Below are 23,442 nucleotides of genomic sequence, written 5' to 3'. Positions count from 1 at the left end.
ACCATGCCAAACTAGCGTGGCAGCGAACGTGTTAACAAACCAGTTTGATTGTAGTGTAGCTTGTTTCTGTGTATAGTGTATGCTCCAGAAGATGACCTTGACATAAAGGTCGAAATGTCGAATGTAGATTTTAGTTATATTAAACTAAAGTTTTTATTCAAACACGGTAGTTGTCTCCATAATTTTCAAAATTACAGAAGGATGAAATAGGAATGTCAATGTAATGTAGCTAAGTAAGGTTCAAAATTGCAGGATCTACAGATGGGAGGCTATGCCCTCTATTGATGGAACCATACTGAAGGAAGTAGAGGAAGAAAGAATTTTGGAGATGGTGGTGGCGTTGGAGAAAAATTTGAAGTTGTATGCTGCAAAGATAGTGAATACAACTTGGACGATTGCTGTAACACTGAGAAAGATACAGATCAGAAGAGATATGAGATGTGATGGTTCTACTGCATAAAGCCCTAATCAGGCTATATCTGGTTTATTTTTTGCTCGGACCTGTTCACCAGAACAAGAAGAAATTAAGAAACCTTAGAGAATGCACAAAGATAGGTAATACAAATTATAACAGGACTGGGCACACCAGTTGTGTGAATAGATCAAGGGCATGAGATTAGAGAGTTTGGTGGATAGAATACAAAGAGGTGATATGATTGAGATATTTAAACTACTGAGTAGTATTTATTAGAAACACACTGGGGAGATACCATAGAGGATACTCCACCTATACAGGACACTAGTGTTATTTCCACATATTTCATTTAGTACTATGTGTGTGATGAAATACTGAAAGAATTAAAATAGATTTTTAATCCTTTCCAGTGTTGTAAATACTCCATTAAACCACCAACATGAGGGCTATAAATATAATGATTGAGGTAGTGATCGGTTTTACATTAGATAGTGCAACTGCTGGAGATTTGGAAGTTCTAATGAGTGAACAGCAAACAAAAATAGGAAGCTGAGAGAGAGAGAGAGAGAGAGAGAGAGAGAGAGAGAGAGAGAAAGAGACATGGAAAGAAAGGAAATTGACAGAGAGTACAGAAACAGTATGTGTGTGTGTGCATGCATGTTTGTGATGAAATACTGAAAGAATTAAAATAGATTTTTAATCCTTTCCAGTGTTGTATATACTCCGTCCGTCCGTCCGTCTGTCTGTGCGTGCGTGTGATGAAATACTGAAAGAATTAAAATAGATTTGTAATCCTTTCCAGTGTTGGAAAGGATTAAAAATACTCCATTAAACCACCAACATGAGGGCTATAAGTATAATGATTGAGGTGGTGATGGGTTTTACATTAGATAGGGCAATTGGAGATCTGGCAGTTCTAATGGGTGAACAGCAAACAAAAATAGGAGGCTGAGAGAGAGAGAGAGAGAGAAATATGGAAAGAAAGGAAATGACAGGAAGTTGACAGACAGTACAGAAACAATGAATAAGAGATGAAAGGAAGCCAGATAAGTGAAAGAACAAAACAGAAGCATGTCAGAAGTGAAGAGAGAGAGAGAGACAGATACAGAGTAAGAGATGCAGGTGAAAAAGGAACAATTTAGATATGAGGGACATCCTGTATGGAGATTCAATGATTCATAACATGAAGAACAGAATGTTAGATTGTTAGCTGGATAATAGAGAGTATGACTGTGGCAATGAAGGAAGTGATAATCTGGACAAGACAATAGAGACAGGTTGATACAAATGATATCAGAGGCAGCATGAAACAGGTAGGAAGAAATATGAGGTCAATGTTAGAGATTGTGCAGCAGAAAAGTGTGAAAGAGAAGATACTAAACATATTTCAAAGATGTGATAATGAAGACGTAAAAAGAAGAGTAGCAATAAGGTAGCAATAAGCAAGAATGTGCAGGAAGCAAGATCTAGAATATGTGAATGCTTGAAGTGCATTTTATGACAGAAAAGATTGGCTATATTTCAACATGGATGGGAGGATGCATTCGGAGAGACTGCTGTCCTCTGAGGAAGTGAATGTTAGGACAGGAAAACTAAAGTTGCCAAGATTAATGGATATAACTGGAATGGCAGCTTGTTAGGTAGTTGCTTGAGTCAAGTAAAGGCTGAGGGAAATAATAATAGGTATAGGAACACTGATAATGAAGTGATCTTCTTCTATAAATTCAGGATATCAGGGATCAAAGGATTTATATTTATATATATATATATATACACACACACACATATATATATATATATATATATATATATATATTTTATTTTTTTTTTTTTTTTTCCAAATGTATATATACAGGGTGTTCGGGATAAATTTGACAGTTTCGTAAGGAAAAAGAAAATCTTCTTTGTATCTATTAAATTTAATGAATTGACAAAAAAACATTACAGGCAGAGTTAATTACAATACTATCAACAAGATTTACTCAAAATAACCACCATTAGCATCGATCACAGCTTCAATTCTGCTTCGGAACCTCGAACAAGCTGATGCTACAGTCTCCCTGGGAAGGGCCGCAAAAACTGTTTTAATTTTATCCATTAACTGGGCTTTTGTATTACTGGAAGTGCGATTGGTGTCTTTTTCAACTGCGCCCCATACAAAATAATCCATGGGGTTAAGGTCTGGGGAGTTTGGAGGCCAAACATTTGGACTGGTGAAGTCGTAGAAATTTTCAGACAACCATTTTTGACTTTTCCCAGAGGTGTGGCAAGGGGCCGAATCCTGCTGCCATACATACGGCCTACCATTGCCTACCCTTGTTATCCAGGGCTTGATTACAGTTAGCAACTCCACGAACAAAGCCCGAATTCCAATGCCAGGGTTCTTCAACACCTGTTCCTGCAGATTTGCGAGGAATTCTGCTGTACGAACGCAATCAGATCGTCTGCTAGGGATCTTTCTTCTTGCTACATCCTCGTAGTCACCATTGCAAGTCTCTAGTTCATGCCTGATTGTTTTTACTGTATTCAGGGAGCATTGGGCAGCAGTCGTAATATCCTTATTTTGATGGCGGGCACGAATCATCATGATACAAGTTATTCTCTTCCATGATTCAGGTGGGTTCCAGCTATCCATCCTTTCTGACATCTTGTATGTGAATGAAGAAGGGTCCAAACTTTTAAATGAAGAGAAGTGTGTGTTAATACATGTAACTTACGGAAAAATATAATTAATTATAAATATGTCAAATTTATCCCGAACACCCTGTATATATATATATTTATAAAGAATTGAATGACTAGAGCCGAGATTTAAGTAAAAAGGTTTTAATATAAAAACACGACTAATTTCGGCTTGTAACAGCCTTCATCAAGTGACATAATAAAAGAAAGAAAAAAAAACACTAAAACACTGAAGCTTAAATAAACTATGAACATCATAGAGAGTCTCTATACATAATTGACATTAAATTGTTGTGGTTGTATTTAAAGCTGTTCTTTCATTAGTTGTATTGTTGGGAAAGTGCTTGCTAGTAGCATCTCGTGAATGCCAGTACATGACTACAGCTGAATGACAATCTGGGAGGTTGTAGCTCAAGTTATTATTTAGATGAACAGGATTGAAGATTAGATTCCATGATTTTTCTCTCTAGTTCATCATTGCAATGGAAGATGTTAGTAGATTTTTTCCCAGCAGACTTTGTAACTTTGGTTTTCATCATTAGGATTAGCCGAGAAAAGGATATGACTAGATAATGCACTGGCTCGCTGTCTCTTGTAAGTAATGTCCCGCATGTGTTCTTCCATACGCAATTCGACAGATTTGTCTGTCTGCCCAAAATAAGGAATATTACAATCACATAATATTTTATATCCACCAGGGTATTTGAATTGATGATGACAAGGTTTTGGGTGGCTTATTAAGAAACGGATCTTTGGAAGTGGAGTGAACAAGGTTCTGATATTGTATTTTCTTAGAACTTTTGCTAATTTATGTGAAACTGTACTTATGTAAGGAATAGATATATTGCCTTTGAATCTATTTGTTTCTTCTGAGTGATGTCTAGAAGGATTAAGAAGGAATCTTTCAACGATTCTCTTGGAATATCCATTAACTTCGAAAGAAGTTTTGAGATGGTTTATTTCTGTAAGAAGTTCATTTGGGTCATCCAGAAGAGAATGGGCTCTATGTCCCAAGGTGGAAATTATTCCAAGCTCATGAGGAGGGAAGTAATGGGACTGACTATGTAGATATCTGTTGGTATGTGTGGGCTTTCTATATATCGATATTTTGAGTTTACCAGAAGAGCTCTTCTGGTAAACTCAAAATAACTTGAGCTACAACCTTCCAGATTGTTATTCAGCTGTAATCATGTACTGGTGTTCACGAGCATGCACATTCCCAACAATACAACTAACGAAAGAACAGCTTTAAATACAACCACAATGATTTAATGTCAATTATGTATAGAGACGCTCTATGATGTTCACAGTTTATTTAAGCGTCAGTGTTTTAGTGTTTTTTCTTTTTTATTTCTTTTATAATGTCACCTGATGAAGGCTGTTACAAGCCGAAACTAGTCGTGTTTTTATATTAAAACCTTTTTACTTAAATCTCAGTTCTAGTCATTCAATTCTTTATAAAAATATGTATGTTAACTGAGTTAATGATCATTCATTCATTCATATATATATATATATGTATATATATATATATATATATATATATATATATATATATATATATATATACACATTATTAGAATGTTGGTTTACTCGGTTTGTTATCATATTGTTAAATATTTAATGACTGAACACCGAGGATTTTAAAAACAAAACTTTAATAGATCACATGACTAGTTTCGCCAGAATGCCAACTTCATCAGGTGTAACAGCATAAAAGTATATAAATCAGAAAGATCGCAAAAAGCATTGCATTTCTAATGACAATTAACTGTAAATAAAGTTTAAATGGGAAACTGAGTTCTAGCTGAAGCGTCACTCACATGTGCGTGTGCACCGATATTGAATGGCAGAACTGTGAGAATCTGCAAACTATAACTTAGGTTGCTATTCATGTGGGAGGCATCAAGAACTATTTCTTTCAATTCCAGAATTTGTCTCTCTAGTTCGTCATAACATCTAGGAATATTGATTGTTAAATCCCAGTGTATATGATGCTGGAAACCTTCATCACTGGTGTTTGCAGAAAACAATACATGGCTGGACAGGGCACTAGCCCAAATTCTGCTGTAAGATTATATCTCTCTGATGTTCCTCTAAGCAGAGAAGGATCGATATTTCAGTCTGGCCATAATATGGTTTACTGCAATCACACACACACAATTCTGTAGACACCAGGAAACTGAAGATTGTGATGTTTCTCTTTCAAACTTAAAATTGACCAAAGTTTGGGTAAAGTTGTGAAAAAAGTCTTGATGTTGTATTTCTTTAAGATTTTTGCCAATTTTGGGGAGAGAGAACTAATATAAGGTAAGGAGATGCAGGCTTTGAAATTAGACGTATCCTCATGAGGTGGTTGATGGTAACAGTGAAAACGAATTCTGTTTATACTTTTCTCAGAGTATCCATTTTGTTTGAAGGTACTTTAGAGGTGTTTTAGTTCATCGTCTAATAACAAGGATCTGGCCTGATGAGCAAGAGTAGAGATGATGCCAAATTTCTGTGTGGGATAGTGGTGAGAGTACGCATGTAGATACCTGTCGGTATGCATAGGTTTTCTAAAGATGGCGAATTCAATGTTTTCAGTTGTCCTGGTTAATTTAATATCTAAAAAAGAAAGGGAACTGTCCACTTCTAACTCTGAGGTAAATTTGATATAGGATGTATGGCATTTAGGTGATTAAGAAATATTTGAAGGTTATCTCGGCCATGTTGCCAGATCAGGAAAACATCATCTATATATCGTAGCCAAATCTTTGGTTTGGCTTCTGGTTTCTTCTCTATTTCTTCTGGTTTCAACGAAGCAGAAGAAATAGCCTTTTCTTCAAAATCTTCACGAAAGATTTTCTAGCACTGGAGGTAACGGGCTACCCATGGCTAATCCGATATTTTGTTTGTAAATCATGCTTTCAAATTTAAAATAGCCTGAATTGACACACACACACACAGTGAGATACCAATGCGAAGATCTTTTTTGAAATCTTGTTTTTTAAAAGAATGAAAACATCTTGGGTGGTATCTCTCTTTACATTAGTAAAGAGAGATACAACATCGAAACTGATTATAATTTTGTTTTTAAAATTTTTGGTGTTCAGTCATTATAAATATGTAACAATATATATATATATCAATAACGGCACACACACACACACAAGAAATTTACTGACCTTTATCACAACAATGCTAGGCCTGGGAAAATGGTTAGAAAGAGAAAAAAAGGAATCTATTAAATGTGCTTCATCCAGAGTTGGAGGTTGTATGAATTAGAGAAAATTATAGGGGAAGAAGACTGATCCCTACAGATGAGAAAGAGGATGAGAAGTTGGTTCAGTGAGCATGAAGCTGAATGGTATGAATGTTAACCAACAGATGTACATACTTGATCAGAGGGAAGTGGAGGATCAGTGGTGGCCAGTTCAATGGAGCAGCTGAAAACACTTACAGAAAAGACATAATTAATAAACAGAGCATCTATGGGAGGGCAAATCGAGGGAGTCAATGAGAGAAAGGTCATTTATTTCAGCAAATAGTTTTCTTCTGAATAGAATCTAGCATTCTGAAGGATTATGAAACCAGTCCAGATGTGAGAGCAATATTCTTTAATTAGAGAGAAACTTTAACTAGAGGACAATATTCAATAAGTTTAAATGTTAGGAAGTGGGCTGAAAAGAAGTAATGCTAACATTGAAAAAGAATATCAAACTTTCTGGAAGCTGAAGAGGCTATGGATGTGATGTGTTTATACCATGATAGGCTAGATGTGAAAGTTAGCTCAAGAAGAGAAAACGGAAAACAGAATGATATCATTCTACTTGTCAAACAGAATGTGGTCTTACTTCCAGGAGATAAGACAGAATTATGTTTTGGAAGCATTAAAATTTATTTATTTATCCTTGCTCCACTTAAGAATAGAGAGAAGTTTGCTGTTCGAGGCAGTGGCCATAGAATATCTTGAAGTTGGTAGTTGAGTACTACAAGACTTTGTGATTAACAAAGAGGAATAGAGCATAATATTTGTTTGCTCACACTTGGATAAAGGATTAAACTAAATTTATTATAGTCTAACCAAATGAAAAATAAACTCTCAACATCTTTATCTAAATCCAGAGTAATTTAATAATAAGGTGGCACACCTTTTAGCAACTCCTATAGGTAAAGATGACCTCTCCATTGCTTCTGCCTTGGTATCTCCACTTCTGGATCTGGCTCCCACTGAAGAGACCTCAATAAAGTCAAAGCAGGTCTGGATAGTGGCCCTTCCTGTAATGCATAACATTATACATATCCGCAAGGAGATGTGTTTTGCATTATGGAAGATACTGAGATAGGAGTGGTGTTAGCTTGGTCCACTTTTGCTCCGAGTTGCCCAGTGTTGTACCACCTTACCTCAGTGCTGAAGATATTTTCAGGTGCAAACTTTGTTCACACTTGGATAAAGGATTAAACTAAATTTATTATAGTCTAACCAAGTGAAAAATAAACTTTCAAGGAATAGAGCATACTGATATCAGGAAAGCTATCAATAGGATTGGACAATGGTGAGAGAAGATTGTTATACGAGAAAGAGTGTAGACATAAGCAAAGAACCTTAGGTACTACTCCAGCATCGGCAGAAAAATTCAGATGAGAAGGAACCATCAACATGCAATTGGCAATGAGAGAGGGTACTGGCAATCCACTCACAAAGGGTTGGAAGGAGAACACGAGATGGCAGCTTGTAAAGAAGGCAGCTATGCCAGACCCAAACAAATATGTAGAAATATTAAGAGTGAACAGATGAGATTCTCCAAATCTTTCCATAGCTTGTGTTCAAAGGTAGGTAAAGTTAACAAGGCAGACTTCTGCAGAACAAGAATGCATATTGTTGATCACTAATTAAGTAACGGATCTGAAGGTAATGAAGGAGCAAATTATTAATTACCTTCTTCATCACTTTTGAGGGGTACGCAGCAGCTAGGTTCTCTTTGCTGCACCCTGTTAGTACATATTTGGAGATGCTAAAGCTGCTATCAACCAAACACAAGTAATCGAACTAATATGTTCCCAAATTTCAGTCCTAAAGGATCCTACCTGGGGCCAGTCCTAAAAATAATATCATTTAATATTGAAGGTTTCTCCAGTGTCACGCAAGATCTCATTGCAAATAATAATAATAATAATTATTATTATTATTACGGGTAACTCCAAGGAGTCGACAGACTCATCGAGGGAGGCCCTAACATCATGCCAAGAACAACTATTCGACATTCACACAGTATCTATCATACTTCGCCTTGAACTCATTCACAGTCATGGCACCCACAACAGACTCTGGCAGCTTATTCCACTCATTCACCACTGTCCAAGTTAAAAACCTAGGCTCTAACACCTTTGCTAACCACACTCTTCCCCAGTGTCCATGTACGTCCCCTAGTCCTCTCGCCACCAGTCCTATTTTCAAAAATATCTTCTGAATTATCTTATAGAACCCTTCAGTAATTTGAATGTCTCAATCATATCACCAATTTTCTGCCTATCAACCAATTTCTGCAACCCACAAATCTTCAACCTGTTCTCATAAGGTTCATTCCATAGACCTGCTATCATTCGTCATTGGATCCTCTCCACCTCCTCCTCATCCAGAAAAAACCCTGGCACCCATATCTGGGCACAGTAGTTTAGATGGAGTCTTATCAAGACTCGATACAGAGTAACAATAACCTGTTTGTCTCTGCTTGTTAAAGTATTTTTCAGCAACCAAGTGATTTGATGAGCTGATTTAGCCACTTTTGCGATGTGCCCCCTAAACTTCACCTCCTTATCCACCAACACTTACAAATCCCTGGCCTTGTCAATCTCCTGGAGTACGGTTCCACCAATGTGATACTGCTGCTAATCTTTTCACCCCAAAATGCATAATCTTACACTTTGTCACATTAAACTGACATACATTCTCCTTAGCCCAGTCCTATAAATCATACAAATCAACCTGCTAAATTTTGACATCCTGTGCACTCATGAGCAAACAAATGAACCGTTCCTCTCAGATCCTTTCCTATATGGTTAATGAACAAATTAAAAAGTAGTGGTCCAAGAACAGAACCCTGTGACACACCACTAGTCACAGGCTCTCTTTTGGACTCTACCCATTACCATTACCAGTTCAGCCATCACTGTGTTATAAAACGTGAGCAAGTTACTGAGGCATGATCTACCCTTCACAAACCAATGCAGTATCCCATTTTCATCTATCCAATCCTGTATTTTCCTCTTGACTATTTTCTCCAAGACCTTGACAATGATTCCTGATATGCTGATCAGTCGGTTATTGACAACAGCAATCTTGGAACCTCCTTTATGCAGTGGAACCATTTACTCCTCGAAGGGGGGGGAGATAATGGAACCATTATCTCCCCCCCTCGGGACTAACCCAGATCCAAGACTCAAATTAAACAAAATGGTCAAGGCACTGACAATTCTTTAGCCACTTCACATATGACATGACCTGGTATACCATCCAATCTGACAGATGTATTGACATTGAGGTTTTGTAATAGACTATTCACCTTCACTTCATTCACCACAATTCCCATATAATCTACTGGTACATTCAATGTCACCACCTGGATGATATACTCTTGAAAAATGCTCGCTCAGTAATTCCACTATATCAAATGATTTGGTTACCTCCCTACCATCGGCATTCTTTAAAATCATTCTGCCATATACATTTTTTCTTTTACTTGCAACATATCAAAAAACCTGTTTGGGATTGTCTTTAGCCTGCAAGGCTAATGTTCTTTCATAATCCGCTTTTGCTTTTCTTACCACACTCGTTACCCTTCTGGCCTGCACTTTATACCGTTCATGAGCCTGCCGGTCCCCTCTCTCCTTAAATTCCCTCCACAGTTGTTTCTTTTTTTGCAGCTCAAGCTTAATGGTGTAATTCATCCGTTTAACCCTTACTTGATTTATTATTTGGACTCTAGGTATATCTGCCGTTGCCTTGTACAAACACTTCTTAACCGCCTCCAATGTGCTATCAACATCTAGCCCTTGCAGTTTTACATGCCATGGCACTGAACCAATCAAACTCCTAAGCTTGTCATACTTAACAGCCCGACAATTCCACATGCATCCGGTTTTAATTGCAAATTAGACACCTTTAGCCACCTCCCAAGTCAACCCTAAGATCACTCTCACCAATTGCTGGCAACGTGATCATATTCGTTACAGCCAAATTCTCAGATGTAATTACTAGGTCAAGCACTCTCTGACCCCTAGTATAGAGACTAGCAGAACAAAATATACAGTTGGACGCTGCTATAGACTTATGCATCTATCTCCACCATCTATTCCATCATTCAGGTGATGGAATAGATGGTAGAGATAGATGCATAAGTCTATAGCAGCGCCCAACTGTATATTTTGTTCTGCTAGTCTCTATCTCACACCAAATAGCCTCAAACGTGTTCTTTTCTGTATCCTGCAGTTCCACTTCTATTCTCCTTGGCTGCAGCTCATCAGCTATCACTAATAACACTCCTCCCCCCATTTTATTCTATTATTATTATTATTCAGGCCTCCATGCAGTCAAAAGACTCATCTTGGGAGTCCTTCCTAAGAAACACAAAGTTTCTTAAGACTCATCGAGTTGAGGCCCACCCCCCGAGAAACACAAAGTCTGTCATACTACTCCTTAAACTCATTTACCTTTTCTCACTCTCACCATTCCATCAGGCAATGCATTCCATGGTTCAACCACCCTCCATGCAAAGAAACCACTTCTCACCCTCTTGCAAACAGTTTCCTTTCGTAACTTCCAGGATGGCCTCTTGTCATCACTCCTTCCTGCTGTTCAACCAAGTGAAAGAATCCCCCAGTGTCAAACTTATAACCACCTCTCAACAGTTTAAAAGTCTCAATCATATCACCTCTCCTTCTTCTATCCACCAAACTCTGCAGTCCACATTCCCTCAACAGATCCTTATAACTAACATGGTACAGTCCTGAAACCATCTTTGTTATCTGCCTTTGTACCTTTTCCACAGTTAATTTATCCCCTTTAAATCCTGGGGACCAAATCTAAGAACAATAGTCTAAGTGTGGTCTGATCAGAGACTGATACAACGGAATGATAACCTTTTATCTCTGCAGGTCAGTGTCCTTCTCATTATTGCAGTAATCCTCTGTGTTTCCTTCACCACCTTTGCAATATGTCCTCTAAATTTCAGGTTTCTATCAATCATCAACCCCAGATCTCTTATCTCCCTTACTTCATCCAGTATAACTCCTCCCATAGAGTATGCAGTGTCCCATCGATGTTTCTCAAACCTCGAGGCCTTACATTTTGCTGCATTAAACTGACATCCCCATTCATTTGCCCATCTATCTAGCTTATTTAAATCCTCTTGCAGGGCTACCACATCTGCACTATTACTAATAATCCTTCCCAGCTTCGCATCATCCGCAAGCAACTGAATATCCCCTTGCAATCCACTGACAATGTCATTGATATAAAGGTTAAACAATATAGGTCCCAGTACTGAACACTGCAGGACCCATCACTCCTGAACACACCATACCCCTTACATTCAATCCCACGAGCTATATTATCTTCTGTCAGCCATGTTTCACTAATGCCAATAACCTGTGTCCTGGAAGTGCCAACCAAGGTCAAAAATTCTTCCTTCTTGTTCCTAATACTTCTGGTATTAGCATACATGAATTTCAGAAGACCATTTGTCCCATCCCTATTTTGATTCCATATACTAACTATCCCATTCTGATTTGTTGTCCTTTGTACTCGCTCAGGCATATTACACACATTCATACACTCTACTGTCTCCCTAAAGTCTGTATATCTACTCCCCCCCCCCCTTAGTAACTCTAGTTTCCCTGATTCTGCACATCCACTCCCGCTTCATTCAACAACACCTTTTCAAGTCTCCGTACACCAAATCCATGCAAATGTAAACCATCCATCTTATATAAATCCTTTTGCCCATCGAACTCACTCCACACATGTACAAATTCCACAACACTCATCATGCATAATCTGTGCATAAAGTCATTAGCAATTTTGGCCCTCCTTCAATACTCTTCACTGTCATACCGCAGCAACAGACTCACCATCCAAACTCTCTCACTCTTCTCTTTTGCTACCTCAAGTAATTCCTTCAAGTCCTCTCTCATAGCCATTTTGTCTCCTTTCTAATCATTTGTTCCTGCTACTACTATCAATTCCTTCACCTTCTGCTTTTGCATTCTAATTGACTTGCTTACATCCTTAACATTCGCACCAGGTTGGTATGATTTTGTCAAACTCTCATCTATCACACCTCTTACTAAAGAATCTCTGTACAACACTCGCTCTTTCATTTTGTTTACACTCACTATCATACTCTTATTTTTCTTATCATACTTTGGCGTTTATTAGTTGGTACACTTGGTAAACATTTTTGCCAACGCCCCAACTGCTGATTTGCCCTATGTATCGCTCCACGTAACCGTGCGATCTCACTCGTTGCATCTTTCTCATCATTTTTATTATCCATTAATTCATTCATTTGTCCTGTATTTATACCTTCGTTCTCACTTTCAACGCCACTCTCACAGCTATCTGGTATTACCTCGCAAATATTACTCTTCATACCTCGCATATCACTATTTTCTACATTCTCACATTTGAAAATGATATCACGATCTGAAACACACTTTAAATCCTCACATTCCTTACACTTTCTGCACACATTCACTCCACTATGATTGTCTAACCAGACTCTAACAGCTCTCCTCAAAACATTCATTTCACAAACAGTACACTGAATAAAATCCTTTATATTAAAATTTAAAAAATTAAAATTTTTTTTTTTTAATTTGCAGAGATAATGCCTGCGATGTGCTCTGCCTACAAGAAACTCACAGAGGAGAAGGTGCTGCAAGACCTTACATCCATGGCATGATACTCATCAAAGAAATACCCCACGATAAATATTTTAGTGCAATATTTACAGAAGAAAACTTTTTTTCTTTTATGTTGGGCCCATATACAAGAGGTTGGCTGATCAACCTATAGTACATTAGTACCATATATGGGTGATGGGTTGTGAAAGGAGAAACTTGTTTACATTTGATTTGAATGCCTGTATATTGCATTCCTTGGGAAATAATCGGGGGGGGGGGGGGAGAGACTGTTCCACAGTACTGCAGTAGCAGGGATGAATGAGGAGGAGAAGAAACTTGTTCTGTGGGTTTCAAGGTGTACTGTAAAAAGATGTTGGGCGGCAGCTGTAAGTGTTCCAATGGGCTTGGTACAGGGTGGGGGAATTATTGATGCTGTTTCAAATGAACCATTTCCATTTAAGTATTTATAGAATATACAGATTGCAGAGACCAAGCATCTATGAGAAAGTGGGGGGGAGCGAGTTGGTGAGGGATGGGTCATTTATTAGTCTAATTGCTCTCCTCTGTATTGAGTCAGGCATTTTAAGGGAGCTTTTTGGAGCTCCACTCCAGATGTTAGAGAGGTATTCGAGAGCTGGGCGGATTTATGACTTGTATAGTGTTAACAGCTGTTTAGCGGTGAAGTAGCGTCTTGAGCGAAAGAGGAAGCCTAGTTTTTTGGAAGCTGAGGATGCAATGGTTGTGATGTGTTTATGCCAGAAGAGGCTTGATGTCAAGGTAATTCAGAGAAGAGAAATTTCATCTTGTCTGTGAATTTGAGTGTTATCGAAAACAATGCTGGGGGGAAAATGGTTCTTTTTTGTGAGAAATAAGACAGAACTGGGTTTTACTAGCGTTAAAGTTGACAAGGTTGTCTGAGCCGCATCAGAGGATGGATTACAGGTTGGAATTAAGGGCAGTGGTGGTTGATGTTCTGTGGGTTGAAGTGAGTTGTGTAGGGTAGGGTTTGTCAAATGAAAGGGAGGAATGTAGTGTACTGTCATCTGCAAAACTGTGTATTGGGTTAGAGGTCAACTGAAGCAGGTCATTGATATACAGAAGGAAGAGGGTCGATGAGAGAACTGAGCCTTGAGGAACCCCGGCATTAGTTGGATGGCGAGAGGATAGGGAGCCGTCTACAATCACACATAGTGTGCATCCAGACAGGAAGCTGGCAATCCATCTGCAGAAGTCCTGAGCAGTCCAAATGATGGGAGTTTGCTTAGTAAGCCTTTGTGCCAGACTCAGTCAAAGGATTTGGAAATATCGGTCAAATTTCTCCATAGCACTTGTCCAGTGATGGATGATATATGAGAGTAGATCTCCTGTTGAACGGCTTTGGCGGAATCCGTACTGGCGGTCGCTTAATAGCCGGGTACCTTCAGGGTAGATTAGGATTTGAGAGTTGATGATTTTCTCCATTACTTTAGATAGGACTGAAGTGAGTGAGATAGGGTGGTAGTTAGATGGTAGTGATTTGTCACCCTTTTTAGGAATGGGTTGAATATAGGCCAGTTTCCAGGTTTTGGGATATATACCAGTGGAGTAAGAGAGTGTGTACAAGTGACATAGGATAGGAGTTAGTTCAGATGCACAGACCTTCAGAATAATTGGAGGAATTCCGTCTGCGCCAGCAGACTTTTTTGTGTCTAATTTAAACAGTAGGTTTGTGATGACTTTTTGGCAAAAGGATATAGGGTGCATTGTATGTTGGGCAGTTTGAATGACTGGAGGGCATTTGCCATTGTCAGTTATGTGTGCATTGGAGCCAAAATGTGATGTCAGGAGGTTAGCTTTTTCTATGGGTGATGTTGCAAATGAGTCATCTGGGTATGATAGAGGTGGGAATAGTGTAGGGTAAAACTTATGGCCAATTGCCTTGGTAAGAGACCAAAAGGCACGGCTTCCGTTTGGACAGGCTGCAAGTTTCCTCCTTTTTGCCCATTCAAAATCTGTTTTGGAAGTATTGATAAATATGGTAGTGCAATATTTACAGAAGAATTTACAGAATTATCCATTGACTCAACAAACAACAGAAACATTGAGATTATTACAATCACATTTAAAAATATATCAATCACCTCAGTCCATAAACCAGCAGAAGAAGCTTTTTCCTTCCCTGAGATCCTCCTCAATAATAATGCATACATGATTAATGTTGTATTAGGTGACTTTAACAGCCATAGATGTAAACTGGGGTTGCACAAAGTCCAACGAAGATGGAGAACATGTTGAAAAATGGGCTGAAAATCTTTCTCTAAACCTGATACATAATCCAAAACTCTCTGCATCTTTCAACAGCGGCAAATGAAAGAGAGGCTATAATCCTGACCTCATATTGCTTAGCTCAAAAATAGCCAACATTTGTGTTAAAAAGGTTTTAAATCCCATTCTATATGCTCAACATAAATCTATAATGCTTCAATTCAACCCAGCAATTATGCCTAACACAGTCCCTCACAGACAATGATTTAATATCCAAAAAAGCTAATTGGAAAAGTTTTATGGAAGATCTCGACCGCTCCATAGAACAAGTCCCTCCAAACCTATCCTGAATTCATAAAAATACTGAGGAAAATCTCCACCAAACACATCCCCTGAGGATGCCAAACAAAAACTACATTCTAGGCCTTTCCAGTGACATACAAGCCCAGTATGCTGATTACTTACAACTTTACAACACCAACCCCCTTCTCAGAAGAGACTATCCAAGCAGGAGAAAAATTAAATTATGCTCCAAGATGGCAGAGGAAAGGCGTTCCTCATGGAAAAAAGAAATAGAAGCCCTTGATATGACCCATAGTAGCAGAAAGGCATAGAACTTTATCAACAGAAATAGGAAGGATTTCATTAAACCATATGAGCATCTGAATCTCCAAGGTTTGAGATTCAGAAAAAAAAAAAATGAAAAAGTTTGAGAACAGGAATCAAACCTTGGAGATTCAGTGGCAAATTCTGAAGAAAACATTGATTGATTCTGCCAGAGAGGCATGTGGTGAGGTTGTCTGTAAGGATAAAAAAAATCAGAACTCCCTGGTGGACACAGGAAGTTAAAGAAGCAGTGAAGGAAAAGAAGAAAGCATATCAAAAGTTTCTGTCAAATAAGTCAGCTTGTGCTCTTAGAGAATACAGAGACAAATGCAACAATTCTAAACACTGTGTAAAACAAGCTAAATAAAAGTAATGGGAGGACTTTGGCAAGAATATAGAAAATAAATATCAAGAAGGTGATAAAATATTCTGGAGACTGTTGAAGAAGCTTAGGAATGGATGAAAGAGTGCTGTAAAAGGAGTTAGAGATGAATAAAGGTGACATGAAAATGGGAGAAAAAAATATCCTTGAAATATGGAGTAATTACTTTGAAAAACTGCTAAATGAAATAAAGCAGTGATGACAGCACAGTGGTAAAAAACACTGACCAGGTACGCAGTCAGGAATACATATCCATACTTGAAGTATAAAAAGCCATCAAAGGCTTGAAATGTGGAAAGGCAGCTGGAGTAGATGATATTCGACAGAAATGCTGAAGTATGGTGGTATAAGAGTCTTACAGTGGCTGCACTGCATAGTTCAGAAAGCCTGGACAGAGGGTACAAATTCCCGATGAGTGGAGTAGAGCTCTCATAGTACCCATATATAAAAAGGGAAATAAAACTGAATGTGAGAATTACAGAGGTATTTCCCTACCGAGTGTTCCTGGCAAGATCTATGCAAGTATACTTGAGAAATGGTTGAGAAGAATTGTGGAAGAAAAGCTTGGTGAAGAACAAGCTGGATTCAGGCCAAATAGAGGCTGTCAGGATCAGATCTTCACTTTACGACAAATAGTTGAGAAAGCATGGGAATATAACAAAGATCTGTATTTAAGTTTCGTTGATTTGGAAAAGGCATATGACAAGGTGCCAAGAGAGAAGCTATTCAATATGCTACAGTTATATGGTGTCAATAGGGCATTATATCAAGCAATACTTAGTCTTCATTTGAGTTGTAAGTCAGCAGTTAGAATTGAAGGAAGTACAGGAAGATGGTTTAATGTTAAATCTGGTGTGAGACAAGGATGTAAATTATCCCCTCTGTTATTCATTATCTACATGGATCACATTATGAAGGAAAGTGGTATTAAACATGATATCAAAATTGGAGATGTTCATGTCAGCTCTTTGCTTTATGCGGATGATGTTACACTTGTAAATAAATCCGCTACAAGTCTGCAAGATTCTCTGACTAAATTGAATAGCTGTTGTAATAGATATGGTATGAAGGTCAGCAATAAAAAGACAAACACAATGAAAATAGGCAGAATCATTGAAAATGTCAACTGTGTTGTGAATGGAGAACCTGTGGAACAAGTAAAACATATCAGCTACTTAGGCATGATTTTTAGTGAAGATGGTAAATTAAATATAGAAATAGACAATAGAATCAGTAAAGCTGGTATGGTAGGAAGTCAATTGAATAAATTCATATGGAATAAGAGAGAAATTAGTCGGAACACTAAATTAGTTGTATACAAGACAGTGTACAAACCAGTTTTAACTTATGGATCTGAGAGCTGGGTCAGAAGTAAAACACTTGACCAAAGACTAGAGACCACAGATATGAGAGTCCTGAGAAAGATCAGAGGCATGAACAGATGGCATCAATGACAATATCATATTAAAAAAGGAGGATATTAGGAAAGAACTTGACATTGTCAACATCCAGGAATGCGTTAGCAGAGCTAATCTCAGGTGGTATGGTCACTTAAACAGAATGGGCGAAGAAAGATTAGCAAAACAAGTGTTCTCTGCCAGGTTGGCAGCAAAATGACCCAGAGGAAGACCAAGATATAGGTGGATTGATACAGTACAAAGTGCCTTAGACGATAGAAATATAAGATCTGATAATGTTGAAGCCTTGACAAGTAATAGACTGATTTGGAGGAAAATTGTAGATAGGAAGTTAGTAATGATGTAATTTTTTTCACGTAGTACTATGATATCCTGTACACCCCTTGAGGGTACATGGCAGGAATTTGATGATGATGATGATGATGATGATGATGATATGAGCATCTGCAGGTAACAGCTAATCAAATTACTCACCAGCTGCTGCTGAATGGAAAATTCTCTAAAAAAGCACACAAAAAATAAGATACTTAGAATCCCAAGTGAGGAACAAAATGTGATTAACACGTTCACTGCCACGCTACTTCGGCATAGTCTGTTCCCATACGCCGAGCAATTTCACTTCTTCAAGGTCAGTACAGTAATCTCGTTGCCGGTGGTAAGCATCATACGAGTATACTCGTAGCTGGCTTGTGTGGCTGGTTTACCAACTACGAGCATACTCGTAGTTGGCAGCGAACATGTTAACTCAGATTTCACCATCACTGAACTCAATGCTGCCATAAACCTATTAAAACCAATAAAATCTGCAGGCCTTGATGATGTCTGTAATGAACAGATTAAACATTTGAACCAGTATTAAAGAGTGGTTATTAAACCTATACAACACTTGTCTCAGAACCCAACCATCTGGAGGCATGCCAAAGTGGTGACCTTTCTGAAACCAAGAAAAACTCCAACAGAAGCAAAAAATCACAGACCTATATCACTACTCAGCAACCTCTTTAAACTTTATGAACGATTATTTTTGAATAGGCTATAATCCCTAATCAAACCCCATCTTATTACTGAGCAGGCTGGTTTTAGACCAGGCAAATCCTGCACATCACAAATTCTCAACCTCACTCAATATATAGAAAATGGTTGTGAGCAAAAACTAGCCACAGGAGCAGTCTTTGTAGACCTAACTGCAGCATATGATACCATAAACCATCTCACACTAAGAAATAAAATATACAGAATAACTAGAGACTATCGCCTTGTCCTTCTGATCCAATCACTCTTGGAAAACAGACGCTTTTACCTGGACCTCGGGGAGGGGGGGGTAGGAAGAGCAGCTAGCACCTCCAAAAAACTGGCCTTCCCCAGGGAAGTGTGTTATCACCATTACTTTTCAACATTTACTTCAATGATCTTCCCATCTTTCCAAGAACTAGAAATTTTATCTATGCTGATGACCTTGCCATAGCTACTCAATCAAAAAATTTCAAGTCCATTGAAACTACTCTATCATTTGGGCCTTTTCCACCTTAACAATAAGGAAACCAACAGGAAGCTACAAATTTCTTGGGAAGGCTCTAATATAGAACAATCCTGGAACCCAATCTACCTCAGTGTGACCCTCGATCGCACCCTCTCATATAAAACACACATAGAAAAAACAAAGGCAAAAGTGAATGCAAGAAACAATATACTAAGAAATCTTACCTCCTCCAAATGGGATACAGACCCTAGCACACTGAGATCTTCTGGCTTGGCCCTTTTCTATTCTTTTGATGAATATGCCTGCCCAGTATGGTACAGATCTTGCCATTCTGAAAAACTTGGTCTAGCATTGAATGAAAGCTGCTGCTTAATTACAGGATGCCTGAAACCAACACCACTAAATGACCTGCATACTTTGGCTGGTATTGCACCCTCTTCAATTCGAAGATCTGCATTCTCAGCTGATGAAAGAAGCAGACAAATGAATGACGAATGCCAAACACTATTCGACCCAGACCACAGTGCCCCAAAGACTAAGATCCCGACATAGCTTCTTGGCAACTGTTGAACCAGTTAAAAACCTCCCAGAGACAAGACTTCAACAATGGCTTGCACTATATCCTGAAAATAATACTGATATTCCAACAACCGAACATCTTCCAAGTGTTGCCTACTTGGACTGGAATACTTGGAAAAGCCTCAACAGACTTCGAATGACAGGACGCTGCAAACAAAACCCTCATCAAATGGGGCTACCTCACTGATCTAGACAATTGTGAATATGGGACAACCCAGTCCATGGAACACCTTCTTTCTTGTCCCTTTATTCCATCACCTTGCACAAAAGAGGACCTTATATCCTGCACAACAAGAGCAGTTGATTGTGCAAGATACTGGAGGAACATCTGACCATATTCATTGTATATAAGTTATGTATAGTTTCCTTTTTTTCATATTTAATTATTATTCCCTGTATAATTCACCTACCAAATCTAATTGTAATGTATCCTAATTTGCTGTAAATCATGTTATTATTATTATTATTATTCGTGACACCTCCAAGGAGTCCGAAGACTCATCGCGAGAGAAAACCAACTGTACAACTCTTCGTCTCCACTACACAGAACCTCTACTACCAATCACCTACATCAATGCCATCCATTGCCCACAACCACCATCACCACTAGTATCTTTTGTCTGTAAATTGCGTGTGTTCTGAATGGCCGATTTGTCTGTATGCGGGATGAAAAACCCGAGTTTCTGGGAGAAAAAACCCTGCTACTTCCATATGAGATCGATTAACTCACCTTCAATTGAAAAAGTACACATAAAAATTCCTCCCATCATGACGAGAATCGAACTTAGGCTTTTTCCAATCGAAGGGTGCAAAGACCTGTATAACTTTGGCTGGTATTGCCCCCCCCCCCCTTCAATTCGAAGATCTGCATTCTCACCTTATGAAAGAAGCAGACAAATGAATGATGAACGCCAAACACTATTCGGCCAGACCACAGTGCCTACTTACTACTGTACCACTTGTGTTTGGATACAAAATAAAAATAAATCACTTTTGAGAGTACTGGGATATAGGAAATGTGACAATTGTTTGATAGCTGCATTTTACTTCATTTTAGGAACATGCTGGGTAAAAGCTGCTGTTCTACAGATACTAGATGAATAGGATAGCTTGTAAAGGCAACACAGGATGGATGTTAATTCTGAAGCATAAGCTTTTACTATAAGTGGAGAGATACCATCTGGGTCAGAGCCCTTATTAGTATCAAGACTGTTCAGTATTTTTCCTAATGCTCTTCTGACAAAAGATAACAGAAGACATACAGAGAGTGGTTTGTGGAATGGTAAGGGAAGATTTGACTTTTTAAAATCTTTCCTTACTATTCCATATTTCTTCCATCAAGATGAAAGAGAGACGGAAATACAGGGGTACATATGACCTCCCTAGTTTCAAAAAACGGTAAAAAATTGAAATGCAGAAATATGTAAGATTTGGGTTGTTCACACATTCCAGAGACTACAAGTTTCATACAGATTTTTTTTTACAAAAACTTGGTGATTTCGACACCATGATCCATACACGTAAGTAAGCAGTAACACACTGAAACTAGGGAGGTCCAATGCAGACGTTTTGCCCAACATATCCCTGGGAAGAGACTCAGAAAGCCCAACTACCATTTGAAGAGGAGGCATGCTTAAGTGTATCTGATTCATTCAAAGTCAGCTTTGGATTTATTTATTTATTTTTATTTTTTTTAATTTTTTTGTTGTGGTTAAGGATTGTAGTGTCAGTTGAGTGAGTGGCTAGGATTACAGTGTGAGCCACTGAGTGTACACTGCACTGTTTCTGCAACCATCTAATGGATGACTGTGCCTTACTATTGTAATTTGTGCTTTGGAGATTCTGGGTTGCAATCCAGTGAAATATTAGTAATTTCATAAATTATTTTTTTATTTTACCCTTCCAGTGATGTTTATACTGTGAAGCACTAATATGAGTAACCAACAGCACCTGAAGCTATAATTGTATTCAAGTTAGATTCAAATCTAACTTGAATACAATTGATGATGTATTCAAGTTAGATGAGGAAGACGTAAAGAACTGGCTTTTTCCACGAGTAACTATGGAAATGTAAAAGAGGCAGGAGGGCTGTGCAAAATTGTGGCCAATAACGTTTGCTTGAGAAAGAGTCCAAAAACATGACAATCGCTTGCGCATGATGAGAGTTTCCTTCTTTTGATAATTTCAAAATGAATACTGGATATGCTGATAATCTGCTGGCAAGAACTCAGCTTGCCAGATTACCAGCAGCCATATAGGTAATGAAATATTGATAAAGCCAGTTATGGTTTTATTAATATATTCATTCAGTCTTCATTTGAGCAGTCTTGGCATATGTTTTTGTAGAAACAAAAGATAGATGGGGGGAAAAAATTCAAAGTAGAATGTGAAATACAAATAAGTATTGTTTTAGTGATGCTTCAGTGCAATGTTTGGATCAGAAGACTAATGACTAATCCAAACATTTTTATTAAAAGCAATAATCCAACAAAGGAAATAAGACACAGGAAGCATGAAATCATTGCACTTTAGCATTCTTATAATGAGAAGCAATACATGGATGAGAGTGAACGTTTGACCATAGAAGAAATCATTAGACTGTGGCCTGAATTATTTAGAAGATAAACTACATCTACAACATGTTTAGAAGAGTCACTAGTGAGAAAGGGATCAACAATAATTCAAGAGTGTCTAGGATATATTTGATATTCTAGTAAGCAGGTGAACAATTTGTGTTTATGTACTTCATAAAACTTATTTATTTATGCTTGTGACAACTCAAACAAAAAACAACTTTTCAATTAACTACAATGAGAGTTCTTTAATATTTTCTTACTTGAGCAAATGGATTAATTTGTGCTCAGCTTGCTGATTGCCAAAAGGAAATAACTCTCTGTGTTTCTGAATTAATCCAAGGCAGTAGTCCAAAAATAAGTTAAAACATTCAGCAAGAGCAGCCTCCTAAGATGATAAAAATTGGTATTTATATTATTTGCTACATTATATAATTTGAAAGTTAATATAATTTTTTTCATAATCCTCTAAAAGTAATATATATATATATATATAAACCTATATATATATATATATAGGTTTTTTGGCTCATTATCTGAACCATATCGCATATTTTTGTGATTTCTGCAGAATCATTAGCACTCATTGCTGGAATAAGTTTAACCTTGTCAATTCAGGTTTCATATATGATATTACTACTTTAACACAATTATAGAAGATTCATATTGAATATACATTGAACATACACTCATCTTCATTAAAGAAATTAGTTTCTTTGAAATAAAAAACAGTGTTTCGAAACACTTTCTTGAAACAACTGAAAAGATCTATTCTTTAATCCTATATTGTATACATGTTTTGCTTTAAACATACAGTCAAATATAAAATTTCTTGATATCTTTAATATATATATATATATATATATATATATATATATACTAGCCCCCCCCTCCCCGAGTTCCGGACTGGTAGGCCAGTTCTCCTTGAATTCTAATGATTCAAATTTTGAAGACTCGAAAGTCCCCCCCCCAGCACCTGAGGTGCCCAACCCCCTGAGCTGCAGACTGGTAGGCCAGTTTTCCTTGAATTCAGATGACCCGAGTTTTGAAGACTCAACACTCAGGGTAGCCTCTGAGTCTCATCAAAACGTTTCAAATAACTTTACAAAAAACGTTACAAAAAACAGGCTTATCATTTTATATTATAGAGTAGATATATATATATATATAGAGTGGTT

The 23,442-nt window shown here is 37.8% G+C and overlaps 1 protein-coding gene across 1 annotated transcript in view; it reads right to left on the bottom strand.

The window, feature by feature from the left end:
• The window catches only part of LOC150097276 (BAI1-associated protein 3-like), a 533,976-nt gene that overhangs the window by 317,982 nt on the left and 192,552 nt on the right, over window positions 1–23,442 (bottom strand). The window contains 1 exon segment of the mRNA XM_090407633.1: window positions 22,528–22,652. Within this exon segment, the coding sequence (XP_090263759.1) occupies window positions 22,528–22,652 (125 nt within the window).

Source organism: Typopeltis vanoorti, chromosome 17 (genome assembly GCF_054136105.1).
Source record: "Typopeltis vanoorti isolate ZY-2024b chromosome 17, IOZ_Tvanoo_1.0, whole genome shotgun sequence".
Classification (NCBI taxonomy): Eukaryota; Metazoa; Arthropoda; class Arachnida; order Uropygi; family Thelyphonidae; genus Typopeltis; species Typopeltis vanoorti.
This window is presented reverse-complemented; position numbering and strand designations above follow the sequence as displayed.